Source organism: Chaetodon auriga, chromosome 3 (assembly GCF_051107435.1).
Source record: "Chaetodon auriga isolate fChaAug3 chromosome 3, fChaAug3.hap1, whole genome shotgun sequence".
Taxonomy (NCBI): domain Eukaryota; kingdom Metazoa; phylum Chordata; class Actinopteri; order Chaetodontiformes; family Chaetodontidae; genus Chaetodon; species Chaetodon auriga.
Genome location: NC_135076.1, coordinates 3,310,447 through 3,331,244, shown reverse-complemented (window position 1 = coordinate 3,331,244; position 20,798 = coordinate 3,310,447). Strand labels below are relative to the sequence as shown.

Sequence of the window (20,798 nt, the reverse complement as noted above, 5' to 3'; positions counted from 1 at the left end):
TACAGTATATGGTCACTTCGTGTCAGTAGAAGATCACAACGGCAAACTGTACCTTCCAGCAAGGTACAGAAGTCCAAAAGAAGTCTAGTTTTACCTCATTACAGACGGTGTCTTCAGGTCCAGTAAATATTTTGAAACACTGTAGCACTTGAGACTTCAGGCTAGGACTGAGTCAAATTTCAATCACAAAAAAGAGCCACTTGAAATTTGATTTGGACGTGACTGGAGTTATTTGAGACTTGACTCTCTGAAGACTTGATGTTCGACCTGAGAACAAAACCATTCAAGTGTCACATTTTTAGCCAGAAAAAAACAGTAACTAAAAAAGAAAGCATCAGGCATGCCTTAGTAAATGGGTCTATGCATTGAAAGGAGGTGGTTTCAGTTCAGGTCTCTAGCTGTAAGAATGACAGTTTTTTAATGCAGTTTTGAAAACAGAATGTTCAGATGCTGTTAGTAGTGAGCATTTACAGACCTGAAAGACATCAAACTTGCAGTTTGCTCATAAAGACTTGTGAATTGATGTTAGACTTGCTTAAACAGGCTGAAGAACTTTGTCAACTTACCTACTTACTTGAGACTTCTTTGGTAAGTTATTCAAAAGTCCAATTAATGGATTTTTCCAGAACTTACAGCCTTCTTTGGTGAATGGGACTAGCTCGGTTGTCATCATGTAATCATGTGTGGAACGTGATACCAGGTGGTCATATGTGGATGGAGATGGTATCTCCTGTCTCTGTTCAAAGGCGGTCTCTTGAGTCAGATGTGAATGCCCTCCTTGATCCAGGCTACTCACTACTGGTTGATGACCCTTGACCTCTTCCTGGTTGTTGTTGTGAGCAGTTTTGGTTTGGTCTTCACAGACAGCTGATACTATCTGTTACAGATTTGGTCATTGTTGTATGTGATGTCACACCACTCTAGTCTTCCTCTCAGGGGGATCCTATCTTTAGGGTGCACCAGCAGAGATGTTCAGGTACAGAAGGTACTATTACTGGGTGTTGCAATGAGACTTCACTTTTAAGCATGCCGAAAGAGTAAATCAGTGAACCTTTTAGTTCACTGGCAGGTAGGTGATAATATAATGAAAACAGAGCTTGCCAAAGTCAAATGCCTGTTGGACCGCTTTCTACTGACTGAGCTAACTTTGACACTAATCAGATCAGGAAAGCTGTAAATCACAGAGGCCTGTGGACCAGTGGACATGTGAAGGTGGTGAACAGCTACAGGTGATGGTTCAAGAACCTCAACTGGCCAGCTGTGACTGAAGCCTCTGTGACACATTTTGGTTGCAAACCAACCATTACCAACCATTGCCTTATTGAACATGCCCGGTTTGATTTAGTTCCTCGTATGCTTCCAGATTTACACAGCAAGCTGTTTTCTCTGTCTTTCTTTTTCTCAGCCCCATTTCTTGGTTTCCATTCCAATACAAGAAAGAGAAATTATCCACTTTCTCCTCTTAGATTAAAGATACCTAACAGCCTGTTGGACTCGCTTGCATTTTGTGGCATTTTGTGTTAGAAATATAAGTTTTATTTCCCTTTTCATCTAAGTAGTTTTGTAAGTTATCTCACAGTAACTGAGTGATTTCTGTGAGTTCAGGCCTGGAGTTTGAGTAAAATCTCTACTTCTATATTTGTTGGTATTTTTTACAATGTGTATTGTGGAAAATGTGTAAATATTGTTGAAATGCTTTTTGCGAAGTAAAGAACCCCCGGCTATTCTAGTGACCACCATTAGCACACTCTGGCAGTATTGGCAAGATCCCAGTGTAATTAAGAGGTATAAACATGAAACAGGGTGAAGTCTGTCATTGAGGAATTATCGATCGCGTCCATCTTTCATTTTATCTGTGTATCTGTCATTCCATTTTCATCTTGTCATACCCCAGGTGAGTATGCCCGGCTTCGACTACGGATCGGCTCCCTGGCCAGTGGGATCTATGAGGTTCCCATCATGATCACAGACTCTGGCAACCTGCCTATGTCCAACACGTCCTACCTGAGGGTCAAGGTCTGTCAGTGTGATCACCATGGAGACTGCGTGGACATGAAGCGAATCATTGCTGCTGGACTGGGCACCGGAGCCATTGTCGCAATCCTCATCTGTATCATCATACTATTAGGTGAGCCTACATTTTTTTGCCTCTCTTTTCACCTACATCAGTTACTCCCTCTTTCAACTTTGAGCACCTGTATTTACCATAGCTGTGTCAGCGCATTTTTAGCCACGCTGGTGGCATTGCTCTTGGGCAGGGGCTCCCAAACTTTTTCAGCACAAAACCGAAAGAGAAGTTTCTCCCCTGGGACCCACCTGTTGTTTTAGCGACACTGCGGTACTGACGGGTTAATCAATGTTATTTTATTTGATTTATTGTTCTCACATATATCACATATTCCTAAATAATGATTTGTTCAATCAAATGAACTGATAGATATCTGGGTCTTTGGGTTTGTGATGAATCAGCCATGGTCTATATGTGCTCTGTGCATTTTACTTAACATGAAATTGGAGGTAAGAAGCTACGTAGACAAGGCACAGAGAGTAGAAGTAAAGTTTGGCGTAGACGTTCACAGTAGGCAGCAGCCTTTTTTTCCCCAGGGCATCTGACTACTTTAATCCGACCATGAAGACCTTTGTGCCTGTGTTCCATGGGAAGAAAATTTATTACTCTTCTCCTTATATTATTTGCGGTTGAAGGCAAAATTAATTCCTTAATGAGTGATCTTTTGTGAATTTTCAGTTTAAATCTTGACAGTTGCTATGGCACCACTATTAAGAGCTGTGCAAAATTTTAGCCATTTTAGTTTGTGAAAAAGCAATGTGTGAAGAGGAGAGAGAGGAAAAAGAAAAGAGACAGCAGAAGTAATAGGCTGCTGGCCCTTGGGCCTGGTCACCTAAAGACAAAGAGTTAATTTAAAGCTCAGTATTTGGCACATTGACCACATTATGGAATGAGGCCAATTCTGGAGTCAGGTACAAGCAGCAGTCTTGTTATTTTAAATAGACTAGATGTGTTGTCTGTTGTCTTGTTGAGAGGCTGTGAGGCTGCAAGCAGCCAGCCTTCCCTGTTGGTTTCACAGAGGAATGTTACTAATGGTGACAGGCCATTTTTCAAATCGCCCCTCTAGGGTTTAAATTGTCCTCACTTAGAATTTCACTCAGTGTCCTAATGTATTTTGGCCCCTTCAGGTACAGCAGTGCAAGCTTACAAAGACATGCACATGCACACCCTGAGCTCCTCTGTCTTATATATCCACCCAGATTAATATGATCAAAAGAAAAAAGATTCACATCTTGTTGTAAAACTCACCAGCTGTCTCAAAATAAGAGTTTTGTGTTTCTGCCATTCCTTAAAATACGTAGTCCCATGTGGGGGGATTTCAGTTGTTGTTTGGTATTGAACTAGGACTGTCTAAAAGGTAGGTTGAGGATATAACAGAGGCTTTGAGGTAGCTGTGTTTCCAGAAGTTGAGAAGTTTAGGAATGCAGAGATGAGAGAGATGTTTTTTTTTTAATCACACAGTCCTTCCTTTTCACTTTAATCATCTTTCAATCCATTTTATTAATCTTGGACTCACCAGGCACTGTCTGCAATCATTAAGGTGTACATACTGCCATACTGTCTTTTTGATAGTTTGCCAAAATGTCTGCATTGTCTCAAAATCTAATTGTCAGATCACAATATATTTTGGCCTCCAGTACCACTGATGGGCCAAATTTTCAGCTTTGTGTGCAAGATTAATGATAGCTAGATTATCATGATCATGGTCTCCAGAGGATTGACATTAGTATGTTGATTCTGTGCTTTGTGGCACTTTTACAGCAAACTTGCACAGACTGAATACTGGGATATTTAAGATATATAAGATATCCAAGATAAGTACATTCAGGCTCCCAGTAAGAAGAACTGTTTTGAATCAGACAATTTTATGGGATGTTCTGTAGTGCTATCCTGAGGCCACACTTTTATTTCCTACTGCAGTTACAAGGCTCTGAGAACAGAAACACTGTCAGTCCAGTGCTCTTTTTAACTATGGTGAGGTGTACTGAATGTTCTGGACTTTTGGGGAGCTGCTAGTGGAGCTGTAGAATATTGGTTTGCTCATTCACAGACTCCTCTGGAACCCGCTCATGAACCTGACTTGTCCTTCATATTAAGTAGCATCCTTATTGTTTGCAGTGCTGGTGCTGCTGTTTGTGATGTGGATGAAGAGGAGGGATAAGGAGCGCCAGGCCAAGCAACTCCTCATTGACCCAGAGGATGACGTCCGAGACAACATTCTGAAATATGATGAGGAGGGAGGTGGAGAAGAGGACCAGGTACACATGCATGCACACACAAAAAATTGGCAATTTTTAACCAAGAAGCCATCCGCATCAATCTAGCTCAGGTTTCCATCTCCATTGTAACTGTGTTGGTATGTTATTTCTGATTTGCTGAACTGACAACAGGTTAGTGTTACACTACCTGTGATTGGTGGTTTTGGCTCTAGGTTTACCTGACTGCCACTATTAATTGTGACAAAAATCGCCTCAAGCTGTACTTAAATATATGGTATACACATCATTTTAACAATTCATGCAACACTAATTTCTTTCACACACCCACACCAACAGACAGTCGCACACACACATAGTCTTAGAAATGAACCATAAAAGACACAAAATGTTGCCACACAGACACACACTGCTTCTCTACAGTTTTCAATCATCTGTCCTCCAGCTAAGATTAAGTGTACTACAAAAGAGGACCTCGAAACAGGATTAATTGCTTTCTGTTGGAGAACAATTTCCTGTGTCCCTCCCCACAACTCGTATCCTGGTGCCAAGTACATAGGCTGCTCTGCACTTCTGCTGGGAAAAATGTTTAACCCTAACTTACCCAGCCAACTCGACTGAGGACTTAATGCAGCAGAAGCTCATTAGAGAGGCTATAGAAGGAAGGGAGTTGCACAGTATACTGTATGTACAAATATACACATATGATTGTATTGTACAGGCACAGGTGAGGGATTCATCTGCATAAAGCACCACACTATTTTGCTGTTTCCTAACTGATTCATGCTCAAACAAAATGAAAAACAAATCTTTTGTACCAATTATTCTTATGAGTAGGTGCCAGATCTGTACTGGCGCATGCTGCTTCCAGGATATAGCCTCAGCATTGTACTGACAAAGGCTTACACCTTCACCAGCCCACCTGGCTTTTATTACATTTTCACATTGACTGCAAGTGGTCCAAATGGAAACACTACAACCTTAGCAGTATTACAGACTCACTTAGAGTGACAAAATTTAGCTTGCTTTAAACATTGTAGGCGATGACTGACAGCATGTTTTACCCTCAGGCCTTACCATCACTGTATGAGCTTCACTGCTGAAACTGTTCACTCCACAAACCCAAATACTTGACTCAACTTCTGCTCCTACAGACTCGCTGCGCTCGGCACTTCCTTTACACACTGAGCGACAGCCCGTATGCTGAAGAATAACAAAGAGACCACTTGGGGTCTTCAGGGCTCACCAGCTTCGCTCATGTATCAGAGTCAGACAGTAGACTCAGAGCTAGTTAGCCTGTGGTTATTTTTCCTGCTGCCTGCAGAGTTTGCAAGACTCACTGCTGTAGTCTGGTTCAGACTACTTTTTGCGCCTGTTATTGTCTTAATTGGTTGATCCCCTGACTTTTTATGTATCACTCCCAGAAAGTCATAGTTTTCACTGTAAACACTACAGCAGCTTAGCATTAGCATGTTAGTCGTGTCATTGGGGGCATGTTGCAGCTCCGCTGTTCATTCCGTCCTCACAGAGCCACTAGCATGGCTTGAAACCTCTTGTTATATTTTATGTGTGACTCAGGTGACACATATAACAATAATCACACTCAATCTGACATTTTCAAGTCTGATTGAGTCTACCTTTCTGTATGGCCTTTAATCTCGTACATATCTAATCTTATATCGGAATATCACAATTTATGGGAGAGTATTATCCCCCAACGTGACACTCATGACAGTCATACACACTGTTGTAGTGAGGGAGGTGAATAAATGAGGGAAGATGGAGCTTTGTGGTACAGTGTGGTGTTAGAAGGATTTGGACTCTCTCTCTGAGAACTCTCTCAGCAGAGTGTTTACATTAACATGACCATATGGAGTGGAATATCTGTGTTATCGTCATGCAGGTCATTTCAGCACACCAACACACTCTTTCATGTACCTTGCTTTTTCCTCTCTGGCTGTTTTTATGTTTAGACAGCCAGCTCTTCACTGTGCCTCCATGATGGTGCCAGACTTTAGCTTCTGTTGTTGGCTACCGAGCATGTTCCACTGATACAGAGATTATTATGTTAGGGCCTAAGAGTCTTACTGAACCTGGAACTTACAAAGCAGTTGGAACTAAAAATGACCCCAAAAGCTCAAAATGTTTTTGTAGTTTCTCCTAAAACAAAAACAAATGTTGGATTAGAAGAAGACATTAATAATTGTAACACGAGTGTTAGGTTTTGATGAGCTTGCCCACTTAAATTCTGTTATTTTCAAAAAGCAATTATTTTCCCGAATATTGACAAAAGTCAGATGTTAAAAAATGTCTTGCACACCACTTTCAATGAAGTGTTACACATAAAATGAAAGCTTAACTTAGTGGTTATGCTGTTTGACTTTGGTTGTGTTAGTTTCCTCTCTATGAGTCAATACATAGAAGGACCTGACATCCATGTCATCTCTCAACTGCTGTATTAACAGTGAACACAAAGTTTTTGAAAAAAAATCAAGGTTTGCTTCTACTGTTATTGCTGCTACACTAGCACATTGCACAGGTTTTGGAATGTGTTTGAGTAGATATTTATGTTGTGAAGTTTTTTACTGCAGACAGCCTGGCTGGATTTAAGCTTTGGATAAAAACAGACTCCGTTACCAGGAACACACTCTTACTTTAAGCATGCGAAAGATGAGAAATACATGCACGCACACACACACACACACACACACACACACACACACACACACACACACACACACACACACAGGTTTTCATCATCCCTGAGACTTACCCTGTCCATAACCATAACCACTACTTGCCTAACCCTAACCCTTACTCTAACCCTAACCCAAGTCTTCATCCTAAAATTCAATGGTTTACATTATGCAGACTTGAGTTTTGTGCCCATAAGGAAGGTGACTGTGTAGATTTATGTCTCCAACAGTAATACACAGAGGGGTAATACACATATACAGACACACATATGCACACACACACACACACGCACACACACACACACACAGAGTACACATACATTATTAGTCCTTCATTCATAGCATTTGTTCCATCACTTCTAATCCCCACCTTTGACTAACACTTCTTTAACCTTAAAGGCTGATTAAAGGTTACATTATGCAGTGACATTAAATTCTGACTAAATGTCTGTCCTGGAGAATATGGCTGGTAAATACCATCAGAGGTTTCTGATTAGTGGAGAGTAACACAAAGTAAAATACTTGTGGAGAACTGTCACCAGTGAATGCTGCATTTCAAAGCTCAGGAGCAGGTAGAGGTTGTGCTTTGGTTGTTGTTCAAAGGTCATTCTACCTAAAGGCCCTGATACATTATGTGATACCTGGAATCTTGCAGGATCATGTCACATCATGTCACACTGTGTGAGTTAAGTGTGATAATATTTTGGTCACACTCTGTGTCATATTGAATGAAAGAATACAGGCAAGCAGAGACATGTCATCAGCTCACATCATCTGTATGCGCTGCTCATGTACTGTGCAGCAAACTTTGCACTGTTTTTCTCTAAACTTCATTCAAAAGTTGCTCTTAGCAAAGCAGATTTTCATGCTATGTTGTTATTTATGTGTATGCATGTAGTGTATCTATAGTGACTTACATATCAGTGTTCACCAATGTCCTGTATTATGATATAGCATCCAGTTACTTGGTTTGCAGAGGTGGGTTGTTGCGGCAGTGACATTATGAGAATTGGGTCCTACATTTTGGACACTGTCAGGGTTTTGACACAGTCTAACTACCAAAGTCACTGTAGCTCGAAATGTAAAAAATCCAGTTCCCATATGTTTTTTCTGTAGGGACTTAAGCCTTCAGTGGGCATGTAGTGCTCAGCTCACACTTACTTATATGCAAACTAGGCAAACTACACATTTGCTCTCCTGAAAACTACCAAATTAGACTTCTAACTTACCAAAAATCAGTAATAAAGGGATTCCATTTTTTTTTTTCCCCAAATATTCGTTTTTTCCAAATTTAGGTGTACAAAAGTCTTCCAAAGTCTTAAGTCATTGCATTTTCCAAGCTCTGGTAGACCAGATTAACCCCCTATTTGCACATAAGGACTCAAGTATGCTTGAGACAGGAAGGCAGTCATTGTGAATTGAGACTCAATAGACATAATGTCACCAGCTGCAGAGACTCAAAGACTCAAAGATGCCCAGTGGCATTATATGAAGGAGACAAAGTTTAAACTTAATGCAGACGTTGTGTGACATGTGGGAGAGGCAGTCAGCAGTGCTTGATTTGATACCTGATGACGCCACAGAGATGAGCTCAATTTTACCTGCTTTTGTGTCATTTTTCTATAATATGTGCAGTTTCAAGACCATATATTACACAGAAAATATAGCCTACTGCAAAGATATGAGCTAATCTGTATGCCAAAGTGAACAGCTTCATCTTAAGTTAGTATTGAGGCAGTGTCAAAAAACAGCTGCTCAATTGGAGCTGAGTACATGAACTATATGCTCAATGCTAAACATGCCCAACAAAACGACAAACAAAATCGAGTCGTAAGCTTCTTTTTTGGAGCCCCTCACTAACTCCAGCCTTGTTTTCCATTATCCAAACACCCACCAATTGTGCTGTAGTTGTGGAGTAAGTTTATTCTACAGCTGATCAAAATTAGAGTTTTGAAAGCCAAGACTTTACATGTGTGTGCTTAAACTCCCAAGAATAAGCTCTAACTTTTTACATTAAGCTATAGCAGTGTTTTGCATGTTTAAGTACAACAATGAAAACATTATATATCGTAGTTCTATCAGTTTCTGAATGGAATTTCCTATCATCATTGTCTATTCATTGCCATAAAATATAAAACTCAGCTATTACTGTTCTTATATTTATAAATTTTTCTGCATGTGCAATTGTGTGATCATGAACAATGATTTTCCTTCTTCCTGAAACTATAATATCCTAAACTTAACCTGTTTTGAAAAATGGTCAATAATATAAAATATACATCATTTGCTGGAAATAAGTGGCAAAGTACTGCTATAGTTCTTTAAACAAAGTCCTTAAAAAGTGAAAATGTCCTTGCTGAGATCTGAATATCTGGTCCTTGTAAGTATAGAAATACAAGAAGAAGCACAGAGCATTTCCTTTCTCCCTGCCAGGTTATTTGAGGGCTCTCAGCTGCTCTTCAGTGAAAAGTATTCTGCCGGTCGGCCATTATAGTGAAAAAAGCCCAAGGTCAGTCCACAGCATGCTGTTATTGTCCTGAAAAGGCTGCTTTAGTCGATTTCCCCGGAGACAAGAGAGCTCGAAATGGTTTCTGGATGGTTGCTGCAGTGACTCAGACAATACTGTTCAACATAAACAGATCAGAGGCTGTGACACACATTCCCGTCTGCCCGCTGACTGTGCAGATGTTTTGTAAGAGAAGGTGAAAGAGAAACACAGTCTCTCTTTAGTCTCTCTAAGTGGATGCTAATTAGATAGTCGGGTTCACGCCTCCCTTAGGACAGATGATGGAAGAGAAATGGCAGACGCTGGATCAGAGGATCACTGTGCTGCTCGTTTGAATCATTGAAATTCTCACTACATCAACTATTTCATGCAGCTAGAACCTGAAGGTAGTGATAGGTCAGTTTATTAGAAGTGTGTGAATGTATGTTCTTCCAACCTGGCATTAAGAAGAATGTACCATCGTACGTTTATGGGTAGGTTTGTTAGGGTTTGGAATTGAAATCCAATTCAAGAACTATTTTTTCTCAGTTAGCTTGAAGTGTAAATTTACAGCAGCCCAAATATTCTGCCAAGGACAGATAATGACTCTTTCAGGAGAGGTGATTGAAGTTGAACCTATGTTTTAGGACCATATGGAGGTCACCATCTCCATGCATAATCATTCAATTTTATGTGAGATCACTGTAATCCACAAAACAACCATCTTTAGTTTGTAATCACACTGTAGTACAGTAAAAGTGTATTGCAGGTTGTTTTTCTTGAACTGTTATTGAGGTCGAATTCTAAAGGCAACAATTAAGTCAGTCCTGCCAGCCTATTACTGCCTTTACATCATGCCTTACTGGTCAAATCTTGTAATGAATTTTACAATTCAGAAGAGTGTATTCTTACTCCCGTCTTGCGTCACATAATTATGTGTTTTAAACCATATACAGCCATGATTTCACCATATCGTGCTGTTGCAGGAATAGGTCAACTTCTCTTGCAAGTATTTATGTGATAGATATGACGTGGACAGTCCCTGCACCAGCAAAACACCACACCAGTTTAGACAGAAATAGATCAGTCTTTGCTGCAGCTTCACTGGGACACATCCACATAGAAAAGTCTCCACAGTGATAGGGGTATGTGGAAGGTAATCCATACTTTCACTTCAACATTGTCACAATAGAGTAGATGAAAAAGAGAGTAGATGAAAAAACCTTCACCAGCTTCAGAGAAATTTATCTGAAAAGTTCTACATTTCTACCTTATTGCTTTTACTTTTCCAGCAGATGGATGGTGATAGAGGTTTTGTTACACAATATAGGCAAATTATTTTCTAAATTCCATGTGAAATCAGGAAAAATCATATTTAGTCACAATATAGTCATATATGATTATATTGTTCAGTTATATCTCAACACCTAATAGACACATGCCAGTTGGTTCAGACTTTCTTGGCACTGAGGCAATGAACCCACTTGACTTTTGTCTGAGACTTTTCATCTAGCACCCTTATCAGGTCATCATTTGAATTTGTTTATTTTTTTACGAGAGCTCACAGATGGTCAGTATGTTCTAACATCAGCTTGCTCACATTGTTATTGTGAGCGTGTTGGTGTGCTGACATTGACATTTAGCACATTGCACAGAAGTGCTTTAGTGCAGCCTCACAGAGCTGCTGATGTGGCTGCAGACTCTTAATCTTGTTAGTGTGCTTCACCGAACAGATATTAACCCGAAATAATTTATTTTTCCACAGTCATGATTGTTGGTCCTTTTCAATTTGGCTGAACTGGAAACCAAACGAGCAAACAACACCAACAGGAAGGATGAAAAGTTTAATACATGCAAGCCTCCTGACTATTTCCTCCAGGGTCTGGGTATCCCAGTGGTGATGGGGTTTAAGGACAATGTTGTGGGTGTGTAGTCAGTGGAATGTCCTTACAGTTAATTGAGGGTCTAGGGATAGAGGGCGTGCTCTACAGATCGTAAAGCCTCTTGAGGCAGATTTGTGATTTGTGATACTGGGCTGTATAAATACATTTGACTTGAGTTACTATAATGCCAACATGTGTATGTGTGGTTTTGTGTGTGTGTGTTTAGGACTACGATCTGAGTCAGCTGCAGCAGCCTGATGCCCTGGAGTCAGAGTGTGTCAAGGTGGGGATCCGACGTTTGGATGAGAGGCCCCTCCATCATGACCACCAGTACCCTCTCCGTTCTGCTGCCCCCCACCCAGGTGACATAGGAGACTTCATCCATGAGGTACGACAACACTCAGGGTTGATTGTTTTGGATATATACACCTGGAATCCACACATCCTGTGGTGTCTTATACCAGTTTAAATCTCTATGGTAACGTCTTTGTGTTATGTCAGTGTTCTTGTCTGTCTAAACCAGCACGTGAGCACAGCAGAGGAGAGTGTCCCATCCTCACTAACTGACATTCAGTCTGTTTGCCCAGATTGAATTCTGGTGTCTGTCACATGCACTTCTCAGCACACAGGAAGTGATGAATCACAACTTGAGTGAAATACAAACTGTCTGTTCGACAGCAGTAAGCAAACACTGTGTCCAGAAATAGCTGGATTTGCCAATGTTAGATTTTTGCTTCTCTCATCCCTTTTCTATCCTTTAGTGTAAAGCATCAAAGACTGGCTGGGGTGTGTGCAGTTCACCTCATCACCTTACAGGATTTAAGGATATTGAAGTTCGAACTTCTTTTTTCAAACAGTTGCTATTCACAGCTGCCAGTATGGGGACTAGCCCAGTGTAACGTTTAAAGACTTTCATTACTGCTAATTAAAACAGAAAGCTATGCCTGTTTTCAAACAGGGAAGTACAGGCAGAAACTGTAAAACGAACGATGCGTATTTAAAAGCATTTGGTTATAGGTTGAGTTGTACAGTCTGTTTCTCTGGTGTATAAACAATACAAAACACAAGTATCAGTTGTGTATCATTGATATGTGATGGTGTGTGTTAGCAGGAGGATGCAGACAAAACTGGGTTTTTAAAGGAACATAGTGTAGCAAGAGAGAGTGAGAGACAGAGAAACACAGAGTACAGTGTCTATAATTCTTAATTGTCTTTGCTAATGGTCAGGATTATCTGGCCTCAGACGTGGCCACAGCCTGGATACCTAATTGGAGGTAAATCCACTGAGTTTAGTTAATCCCACAGACTGGCTGCAGGCCATCCTCAGCTTCTTGAAAGGACAGTTTGGGGTTTGGGGAACCACTGTGTTCTGTATTCTATTAAATTTACCATGCTATAAAGAGTATACTGTGTCCTGTTCTTATATGTATACATAAAACAAGTTGTTTGCAGTCACGTGATGTTAAAGTCAGACAGAGAGTCGGAAATGAAAACTGCAATGGACAATATGCCTGCCTGCTACTGAGGCAGTGGATATAACCAAATACCTTGTCATTCAGATATCGCTCTCCGCTAGACAACAAATGAAAGCTTACAAAAGTATCGAGGCATGCAACTTTCTTATTAGCGGCCGGGTCCACGACCTAGGTACCAAAGTGCTCCGGGATGACTGTCGTTTGGTTTTGTCAAGGGTGTGTAGATTTTATTGTCTTGTGGATTAACCGAGCAACAAACGTTCAGAGCCATGATGCTGAATGTTGACGTTTCCATTGCACTTGTTTGGTAGGTTTACCACAAAGGTCTGCTGAAACACCAATAAGATGTGAATCGTTGTGAAACAAGACAGACTGCGTTGTTTACGTTCACCTGTCTTATGTGAAACTGTTCATCAATTTAAAACAATAATGTTATACCATTTTCACCATTAGCTGACGCGGCTTCTCCTGACTGCAGACAGTCAACAAGCCATTTTTTCCAGCGTTTTTCTGTAAATTTCTTGCATTTTTCACCCATATAAACAACAACTTTTGATACTCAACAAAAGCTCCTTGTGGTTCCTCGGTTTGATCGGTCTGAGCAACCATAAACAACGCAAAACGTAGGCATTGAGTGTATGTTTTAGTGCTTCCTATGCAGAAAATCACTTCTGGCCCTCCATCTGCAGTTTGCACCACGACAAGAGAGTCACATGACATCATGTGCAAACAACCCACAGCAGAGGAAATTACAGTGTTTCATTTTATACTAACAGGAAATGACACAAAGCGTGTACCAACAGATGAGAATCAATTGATATCCATCATATTTGCGAACTTTATCTGTCTGCTGTTTGGTGCTGGACAGATACAGGTGCAGAGGATTTATCAGAGCATTTTCACTGAAAACAGCTGCCTGCTGCTGCTGGAAACCAGTTTGATGAGAGACTGAACCAAAATCATGTTGGGCAGTTGTGCCCTAAAGGTTGGAGAGGTGAGACTGTGGCCGAAAGGACGTTGATTCAGTCCCACAGACCAGTGAGATAGGTCTGGGTGGGGACAGTGAAAAGCACCTTTCATCACCATTGCACTTTAGTAAGGCCCTCAACCCCAGCTGCTCCAGTGGAGCTGCTCCTTGGCTGGCAGATCAGACTGTGCTTGTACTGAGCAGCTTCCAGGTGTGAATGTGCTCTCAGTGAAACTCCCCTGAATAAATAACAGGTGAAGAAAAAACAATGACCTGAAAGATGCTAAAAGGCTCTGTAAGGCTGAGGGGAACTGCAGAGTTGGTGATAATGCGGTTTGTTACAATGAAGACCTTTCACCTTTCACATAGCTATTTGATTCATTGTTAATGTCTAAACAATGATTCTTGCAGCTTCAGCAAAAAGATGGAAAAAAGTTTTTCCAAGGATTTATCACAATGTGCATTCCGGCCTTACTATGCTTCAAGTGAACTAATTCGTAAGACGAGTGGTCCTACCACATTTGAACACGTCCACAGGTGAGGTGAAAAGCCAGCCATCAAAGCCTTCATCTCAGCTTCATCAGCCTGATCTCCTCTCAAGATTTCTCTTGTTTGTCTTTGTCGTTTTGATGCAGTAAATATTCTTAGAACAGCAGACAGCTTTTTCTCAAAGGAATTCATGGTTACACTGGAAAGGTGACGGAAGTCCTCTTCACACCTTCCACCTACCATCAATCCCGTAGTGCCCTATATATGGATTTAGCCCCAGTGAGAATATCATCATGCTTTATATGAGTTTCTGTCATTGGTTTTCATCTGTGCTGTCAGTGTGTGTGTGCTCTACCTTTAAGCCTTCCTAAAAGTGTTACACTCTCTCAAATGGATTAACATGAGTCTCAGAGTTAATTAGATAGGCCTCCTGAAGAGACTGAACTCTTCTTTTAACAGGGCTGATAACTGTCATTACATCTTGAGTGCATGGCCAGCTGGGCATCTTGGGTGTGAAGAGTCATTATTGCTGATGCATGTTGCTCTTTGTGCGCTAGCTGCTTCCATATTGTTTGTGTGCACAAGTGTGTGTGTCTTTTCGTCGGCTGCATAAAGACATCTGCCAAGCGGAGCTATGAATAATGAGCGGGAGCTGTCAGACAAGGCAAGCTGATCTAGACAGCTTAATCTGGCAGACATGACAAGCTGATGCTTCTCGCCCTGCCACTCCCTCTCTCTCTCTCTCTGTGCTAATTCTCTCCTCCCATTGAGTTTCAGAGTGACAGGAGTGTCTTGAGTCAGATGACAGATGTGGCCCACAAAACATTTCCACAGCTTATCAGATTTACTGCTTTCATTTCAACCATTCTGAATAGCAGTGAGAGGCAAAAACCATCCATTTTCTGACTGTTAGTTTGGGCAAATGTATTTAAATGTTAATTTTAGATGGTACTTTCAATTTACAAATGTGCTTTGAATGAATTGAAAAAACTGTGTATATTTCTTCAAAATACGTGTGTGTGTGTGTGTGTGTGTGTGTGTGTGTGTGTGTGTGTGTGTGTGTGTGTGTGGTTGGTTTAAGTTCAGGCGGCGCTGGGTAATCTGCTGAATCTCCTCTTGGAGATGGAGGCAGCATCTGTCCAGCCTGACCCAAATCCTCCTCTCTTCTGTGCTCCTCCTTAATCCTTCCTTCCCTCCTTCTCCCCCAGCACTGCCTACTGTCCATCACAACCCCTCTACACACACACACACACACACACACACATAAATAAACGAAGCCTTTGTACTTAACACTCCATCCCTCATGCTCTCCCTCGCTCTGATCTCCTCCATGTCCTACTCTCATGTAGTGGCTGAAGTGAGAGGGTACGGCAGAAGTTAGAGACACTGGCTTATGATTGGAAGGTTGACATTTTGACTCCAAGTTCTTTGGGAAAGTGAACTTTCAGATGGTGTACATAGGTCAACAAGGGTCATCAGACGTGGTTTTGAGTCTAACACTTCTCTGCTTTGGTATGAAAGCATGTACACAGGTTTCTGTAATACCCTTTTAGGTTTACTGTACAGTTACTATAGAAATATTATAGGATTACTATAATCCTGCACTAGATATCCTCAGAGTCTTGTAGCTCTCTCAACCATAAATTCTGCTTTTCTCAGTCTCAGTGATACTCTGGAGTGTGGGTTATTGCACTGCCATGTGGAAAATCTCTGGTGCAAACACAGCACTGTTCATTTTTAATGAACTGAAAGTTGACAGCTCTGCCTAGCAGATATTTCAAACAGCGTTCTCTGATTTAGAAGTGATGTATATGGAACTCCAAGGATTAACCTGTGCCACGAGCCTGATATGAATATTCATGTTGTTTATCCCTCATCAAACACAGGCCTTGTGTGTGAAGGTTTTATCAGCAATATTACTCCCCTGCCTCAGCAGCCACTGATAAGGTGACATCAAGCAACTGAATCCCCATCTGATACACTGCTGATGTGCAGCCGCCAACAGTAACCAACCGTTGACTGTGGTTCTGGGCATCTATTAATCAGTCAGGGATAATGTGTGAATTTGATACAGGATCTTTTCCATATGCATATTTTCTAATTCTCTCTTTGCTTACTTTCCTATCTCCTTCATGTTTATTTAATCTATAATGTTCATAGAAGACTACAAACCCATATTCAGTATTTGGTACCTGTCCTCCACACTCTGTTATTGTAGAAGTGGTCTTTTTCTTTCTCAGCGGTGCTAGACAAGGATGCATTCTCTGCTACTATTATTTTACATTGCGATTCCCTTTGCTCAGCTTCCTCTCTCCTCCATTTGTCTTTCCAGGGCCTGAAGGCAGCAGATAACGACCCCACCGCGCCCCCCTACGACTCCCTGCTGGTGTTTGACTATGAGGGCAGTGGCTCCACCGCTGGCTCCCTCAGCTCCCTGCACTCCTCCTCAAGCTGCGGAGACCAGGACTACGACTACCTCGGCGACTGGGGGCCACGCTTCCGCAAGCTGGCTGACCTGTACGGTGGAGGTGATGATTAGCACCCTAAACCCCCACCAACAGCAACCACCTCCCCACCCCACCCTTGCTCCAAGGCTCAGGTGGTGGGTGGGATTGATGAAAGAGAACATGGAGTAAACATGGGGTATGGATTGGCACTTCTGTATTACCACAGGACAGCTTGTAAAGAGACTTGCTGCCCCTTGACGACGGTTGATGACACTAGGGACCATTCTGACTCCTGGCCTAGCAAGGCCTGGCACCGGCTAGCATTCAGGCTAATGGACATTATCATGTGAGCGTTAGCCCCTGTGCTAACAAATGTGAGCAGCCAGAACAATGCACTCAGAAGAGACGTTGTCTCTGTGATGGTTAAGAGCTATGACAGCCATGCTACAGACGCTCATTTACACTTGAATCTCACAGTACAGGAGCACTGGGGTCAAATGTGCCTTTTTGTACATTCTTTTGATTGTGTTGAGTCTCGATTCTGTATGTTGCTTTAAAGCTCCCAGTGTTTTGCAGCAGCAACTGGAGGAGCACTTCGCCATGATGATGAGTGTGTGTGTGTGTGTGTGTGTGTGTGTGTTTGGGTTCCACGTCATTACCTGTATTTGTGTGTGTGAGAGTGCGTGTGAGTCATTTCCACAGAGACACACTGGATGGACACTCTAAAGGGCAGAGCCTACTATGAGACACCTTGGATGATCCTACCAGCAAAAACATGTCTTTACTGTACAGTTCTGGGTATTAAAGTTGTTGTTTTTTTTTTTTTTTTATTATTGATTCAGTCAGAAAATGGCCGCTTCACTCACATATAGCACAATGTGTAGATCTCAGTCAGTTAGCAGAATCAATTATACATATTTAGGTTTGCTGTGACCAAGTTTTGTCTTAATAAGTAACATACACACTGAATACTGAATCTCTGAAGGGACATTCTCCTCCGGCCGGAAGCTGATTCACAACTGTTGTCATTACAACACCCTTCTCTGTGACATGGCACATATATTTGGTACATGTCTCCATGGCTTTTTGAGGTGCATATCTGTGTGCATAAAAGACGAGCTCATTTCACTACATTGCTCTGGTGTTAATGTGACTGACTGCCCATGTTAACAAAGCTGGCTGAGATCAGAAGTTTTAATTTCCTTTCTGCTCTCGCTCACTGATTTTCCTCTCCAGACTCTGATCATTCAACATCACATCACGTCAAAGCTTTGATTGAATTGCTATAAAAGAATGTCTGCCTCTCCTGGCTTTCAGCACTGTCAGAGAGTCGAGGACATTTAGTGCTACAATGAAATTAAAAAACTTCTTTTCTGAATCCAGTAGGTTTTTACAAGCAGAAAATGTTATTTGTAGTGCAGTTTAAATAGTATGGTTATGTCCTTGCTGCACCTTCACATGTGGGTTTTTTAAATCAGATGTAGTTTAGCTTATTTGCAGGATGACAGAAATACAGAAGCAAAGTGGTGAAAAACAATGCTAAAATATCGTTTCCATTTATGTGTTTGTGCAGGTGAAAGAAAACAGAAAGCATAAACAACAAAGAATCAAGGCCACGAGCAAAGAAAGCTCAATCTGAAAACATTTGAAGCGCTTTTGGTTGCGGAGCAACAGTAAGATCTATGAAGTAACAAATAAATTAAAATTCCCATCATGAAGGAAATTCAGAGAATGAATTTTGTAATGAATATGACAGAGAGAGCAAGAGTGATTGTGTGTGTGTGTGTGTGTGTGTGTGTGTGTGTGTGTGTGTGTGTGTGTGTGTGTAGGTTCAGGAGGCACATTCTGCAAGGAGTTTATATATACAGATGAATGTGTATTGTATGTTTGATGAACAGGTAGTGAACAGAATATAAAGTGACTGAGGGATGACTAATATTCAGGTCTGCAGCTTAAAATGACCAATCCAACACCTTTGCTCTGCAGTGTCTGGATCTGCAGCAGAATGGTGCAAAGGTCAAATACCAGAATGTGAAAAAGAGACAGAAAAGCCATTAATCAAACTGCTATCTCTGCTTCTGCAAATACATATTTCTAACAGTGACTGGTGACACACATGAATTTCAGGAATGACGATGTAACTTCACTAATTTTGCTTATAGCAGTGGAACCGTGATATTGCAGATTTTCTGTGTTGCTTTTTTATTTTGAGTCGTCTTGAGATATTTTGCCATGGTAGCAGAAAAATTCAACAACAGTTTTGTCAAGGATACATTATTTTGACAAATTCTGGCCAGATTTTCATGACATTTTCCATAGATGTCCATGGTCCCTGGAGGACAAATATGATGAAAAGGTCCACTTGCACACAACAAATACTAAAGCTACAGGATAGAATACACAGAATAACATCTGTTTTATAGATCTATGATCCATGGTCAACCCAACAAAACAAAAACACATGGGAGGCGTGTGTTCACTTCTGATAGTCAATATTCCTGAGTAACAGACAAGCTAATGCATCATGTATACCAAAAAATGTCGACAATACAAGCTCTGTTTTCCAGTTTGCATTTGGGAGAGAGAATTCATTGAACAAGAACAACATCTGTTTTTGGAAGACTCTTTGAAGGTAAGAAACACTTAATCAAACTTGGGAAACTTCCCCCTTTAGTCTGGATGATATCCTTCCATTAATGGAAATCCCTCCCATTTTCATGTGCAGTTAATTCTTCATTCTGTTTAGCAATGACACTCTCACTCTGCTGGCAGGCGTTTGAGATGGTCAGAATGATTTTGACAGTTAACATGCTGCAGACAGTGTTGGACAATGGGAATTCTTGGCAGATTGACTGATTCACGCTTTTGAGTTTCCTGTACCTTTAAAATCAATTGGGCAAATTGCCGTGAAGCTTTAGAGCAGCTTTGTGCTCCTCAAGGGGTCAAGTGTTTTGAGTTAAAAATCCCCTGCATCATATTCAGAGCCGGGTGGTTAGACTGGATGAATAGCACTTTTTTCTTGTTGAGTCACGGCCTTTCACAGTGTTGTTGAGAGCTTCTATTGGTGGGAGGCAGACGTTGGTCAAACCCAGAGCTGTACAAAAGAGATGCATATTTTTGCCAGTGTGGTGTTCCAAAGCTAGTGAGAAGACATGTACAGTAATGCTAAACTTTAGATAGATACCTTCTGTTTTTTGTTTTGCTTTTATCACAATGTAACTTATGCAGCTGATTGCTAATAAAGGCAAACATCAGTCCTTGTTTTGTAGCAAAAGTACTTCTTGATACTCTGCTGTGGTGGATTAAATACAAAAAAGGCAATGTTTCTGTCTGCTGATGATTTGCCTTAGTGTTCTCTGGTACTCTCAAACTGGCTACTCACTGTAAACTGAAATATGTACAGATTGTATTTTTTTCTCTTGTTGTTCTTTTGGCTGTGGTCTCTGAAAATGACATGCTAATATCCTGAATCCTTGTATATGTGTAATTTGGATTACAAATTAAAACGTTTTTGCATGTTTTTATCTTTTCATTATGGGAAAAAAGTATTTTTCAAATCTTTTGCCTTCAACACCAATTGCACACACTCAAACACTCAGTGGAAGTAGGACATTTTGAAGCAATTGATTTAAAGGGGTGTAAGAAAACCTGGTAACACTTTATATTAAGGTGGACATAATCACCATGCATTAGTTGCTCATTAGCATGCATATTAGTAGCATATATATTATAGCAGAGTAACTGTAAAGCACTTATTAATGCCTTATTCCATGTGACCATATTCTACAACTACTAGGACATTAACTCAGAGTTTTTCCCTCAATAACCTCGTAATTACTGCTTATTGATAGTAAGTTGTTGTACATGAATGACATCTTAATAACCTAACCCTCAATAACCCTAACCCCCAGAATAAGGCATAAATAAGTGCTTTATAATGACTAATAAAGATGCTAAGAAAATGTGCTTCAAAAAAAAACAACAACATAATACTGACATAATTATATAAAAGGTGCCTAAAAATATCAGGAAAACTCACCTCTGATGCAATATTCATAGGAAATAATCTGCT

At 40.9% G+C, this 20,798-nt stretch overlaps 1 protein-coding gene across 1 annotated transcript in view; it reads left to right on the top strand.

Moving 5' to 3' along the window:
- Nucleotides 1-20,258, top strand: part of LOC143315910 (cadherin-2-like) — an 89,626-nt gene extending 69,368 nt beyond the window's left edge. The window contains exons 13-16 of the mRNA XM_076723475.1: nt 1,895-2,128; nt 4,187-4,326; nt 11,575-11,736; nt 16,612-20,258. Of these exons, the coding sequence (XP_076579590.1) occupies nt 1,895-2,128; nt 4,187-4,326; nt 11,575-11,736; nt 16,612-16,818 (743 nt within the window). The 3' untranslated portion in view covers nt 16,819-20,258. The remainder of the gene's footprint in view (nt 1-1,894; nt 2,129-4,186; nt 4,327-11,574; nt 11,737-16,611) is intronic.
- Nucleotides 20,259-20,798: the final 540 nt, after the last annotated feature.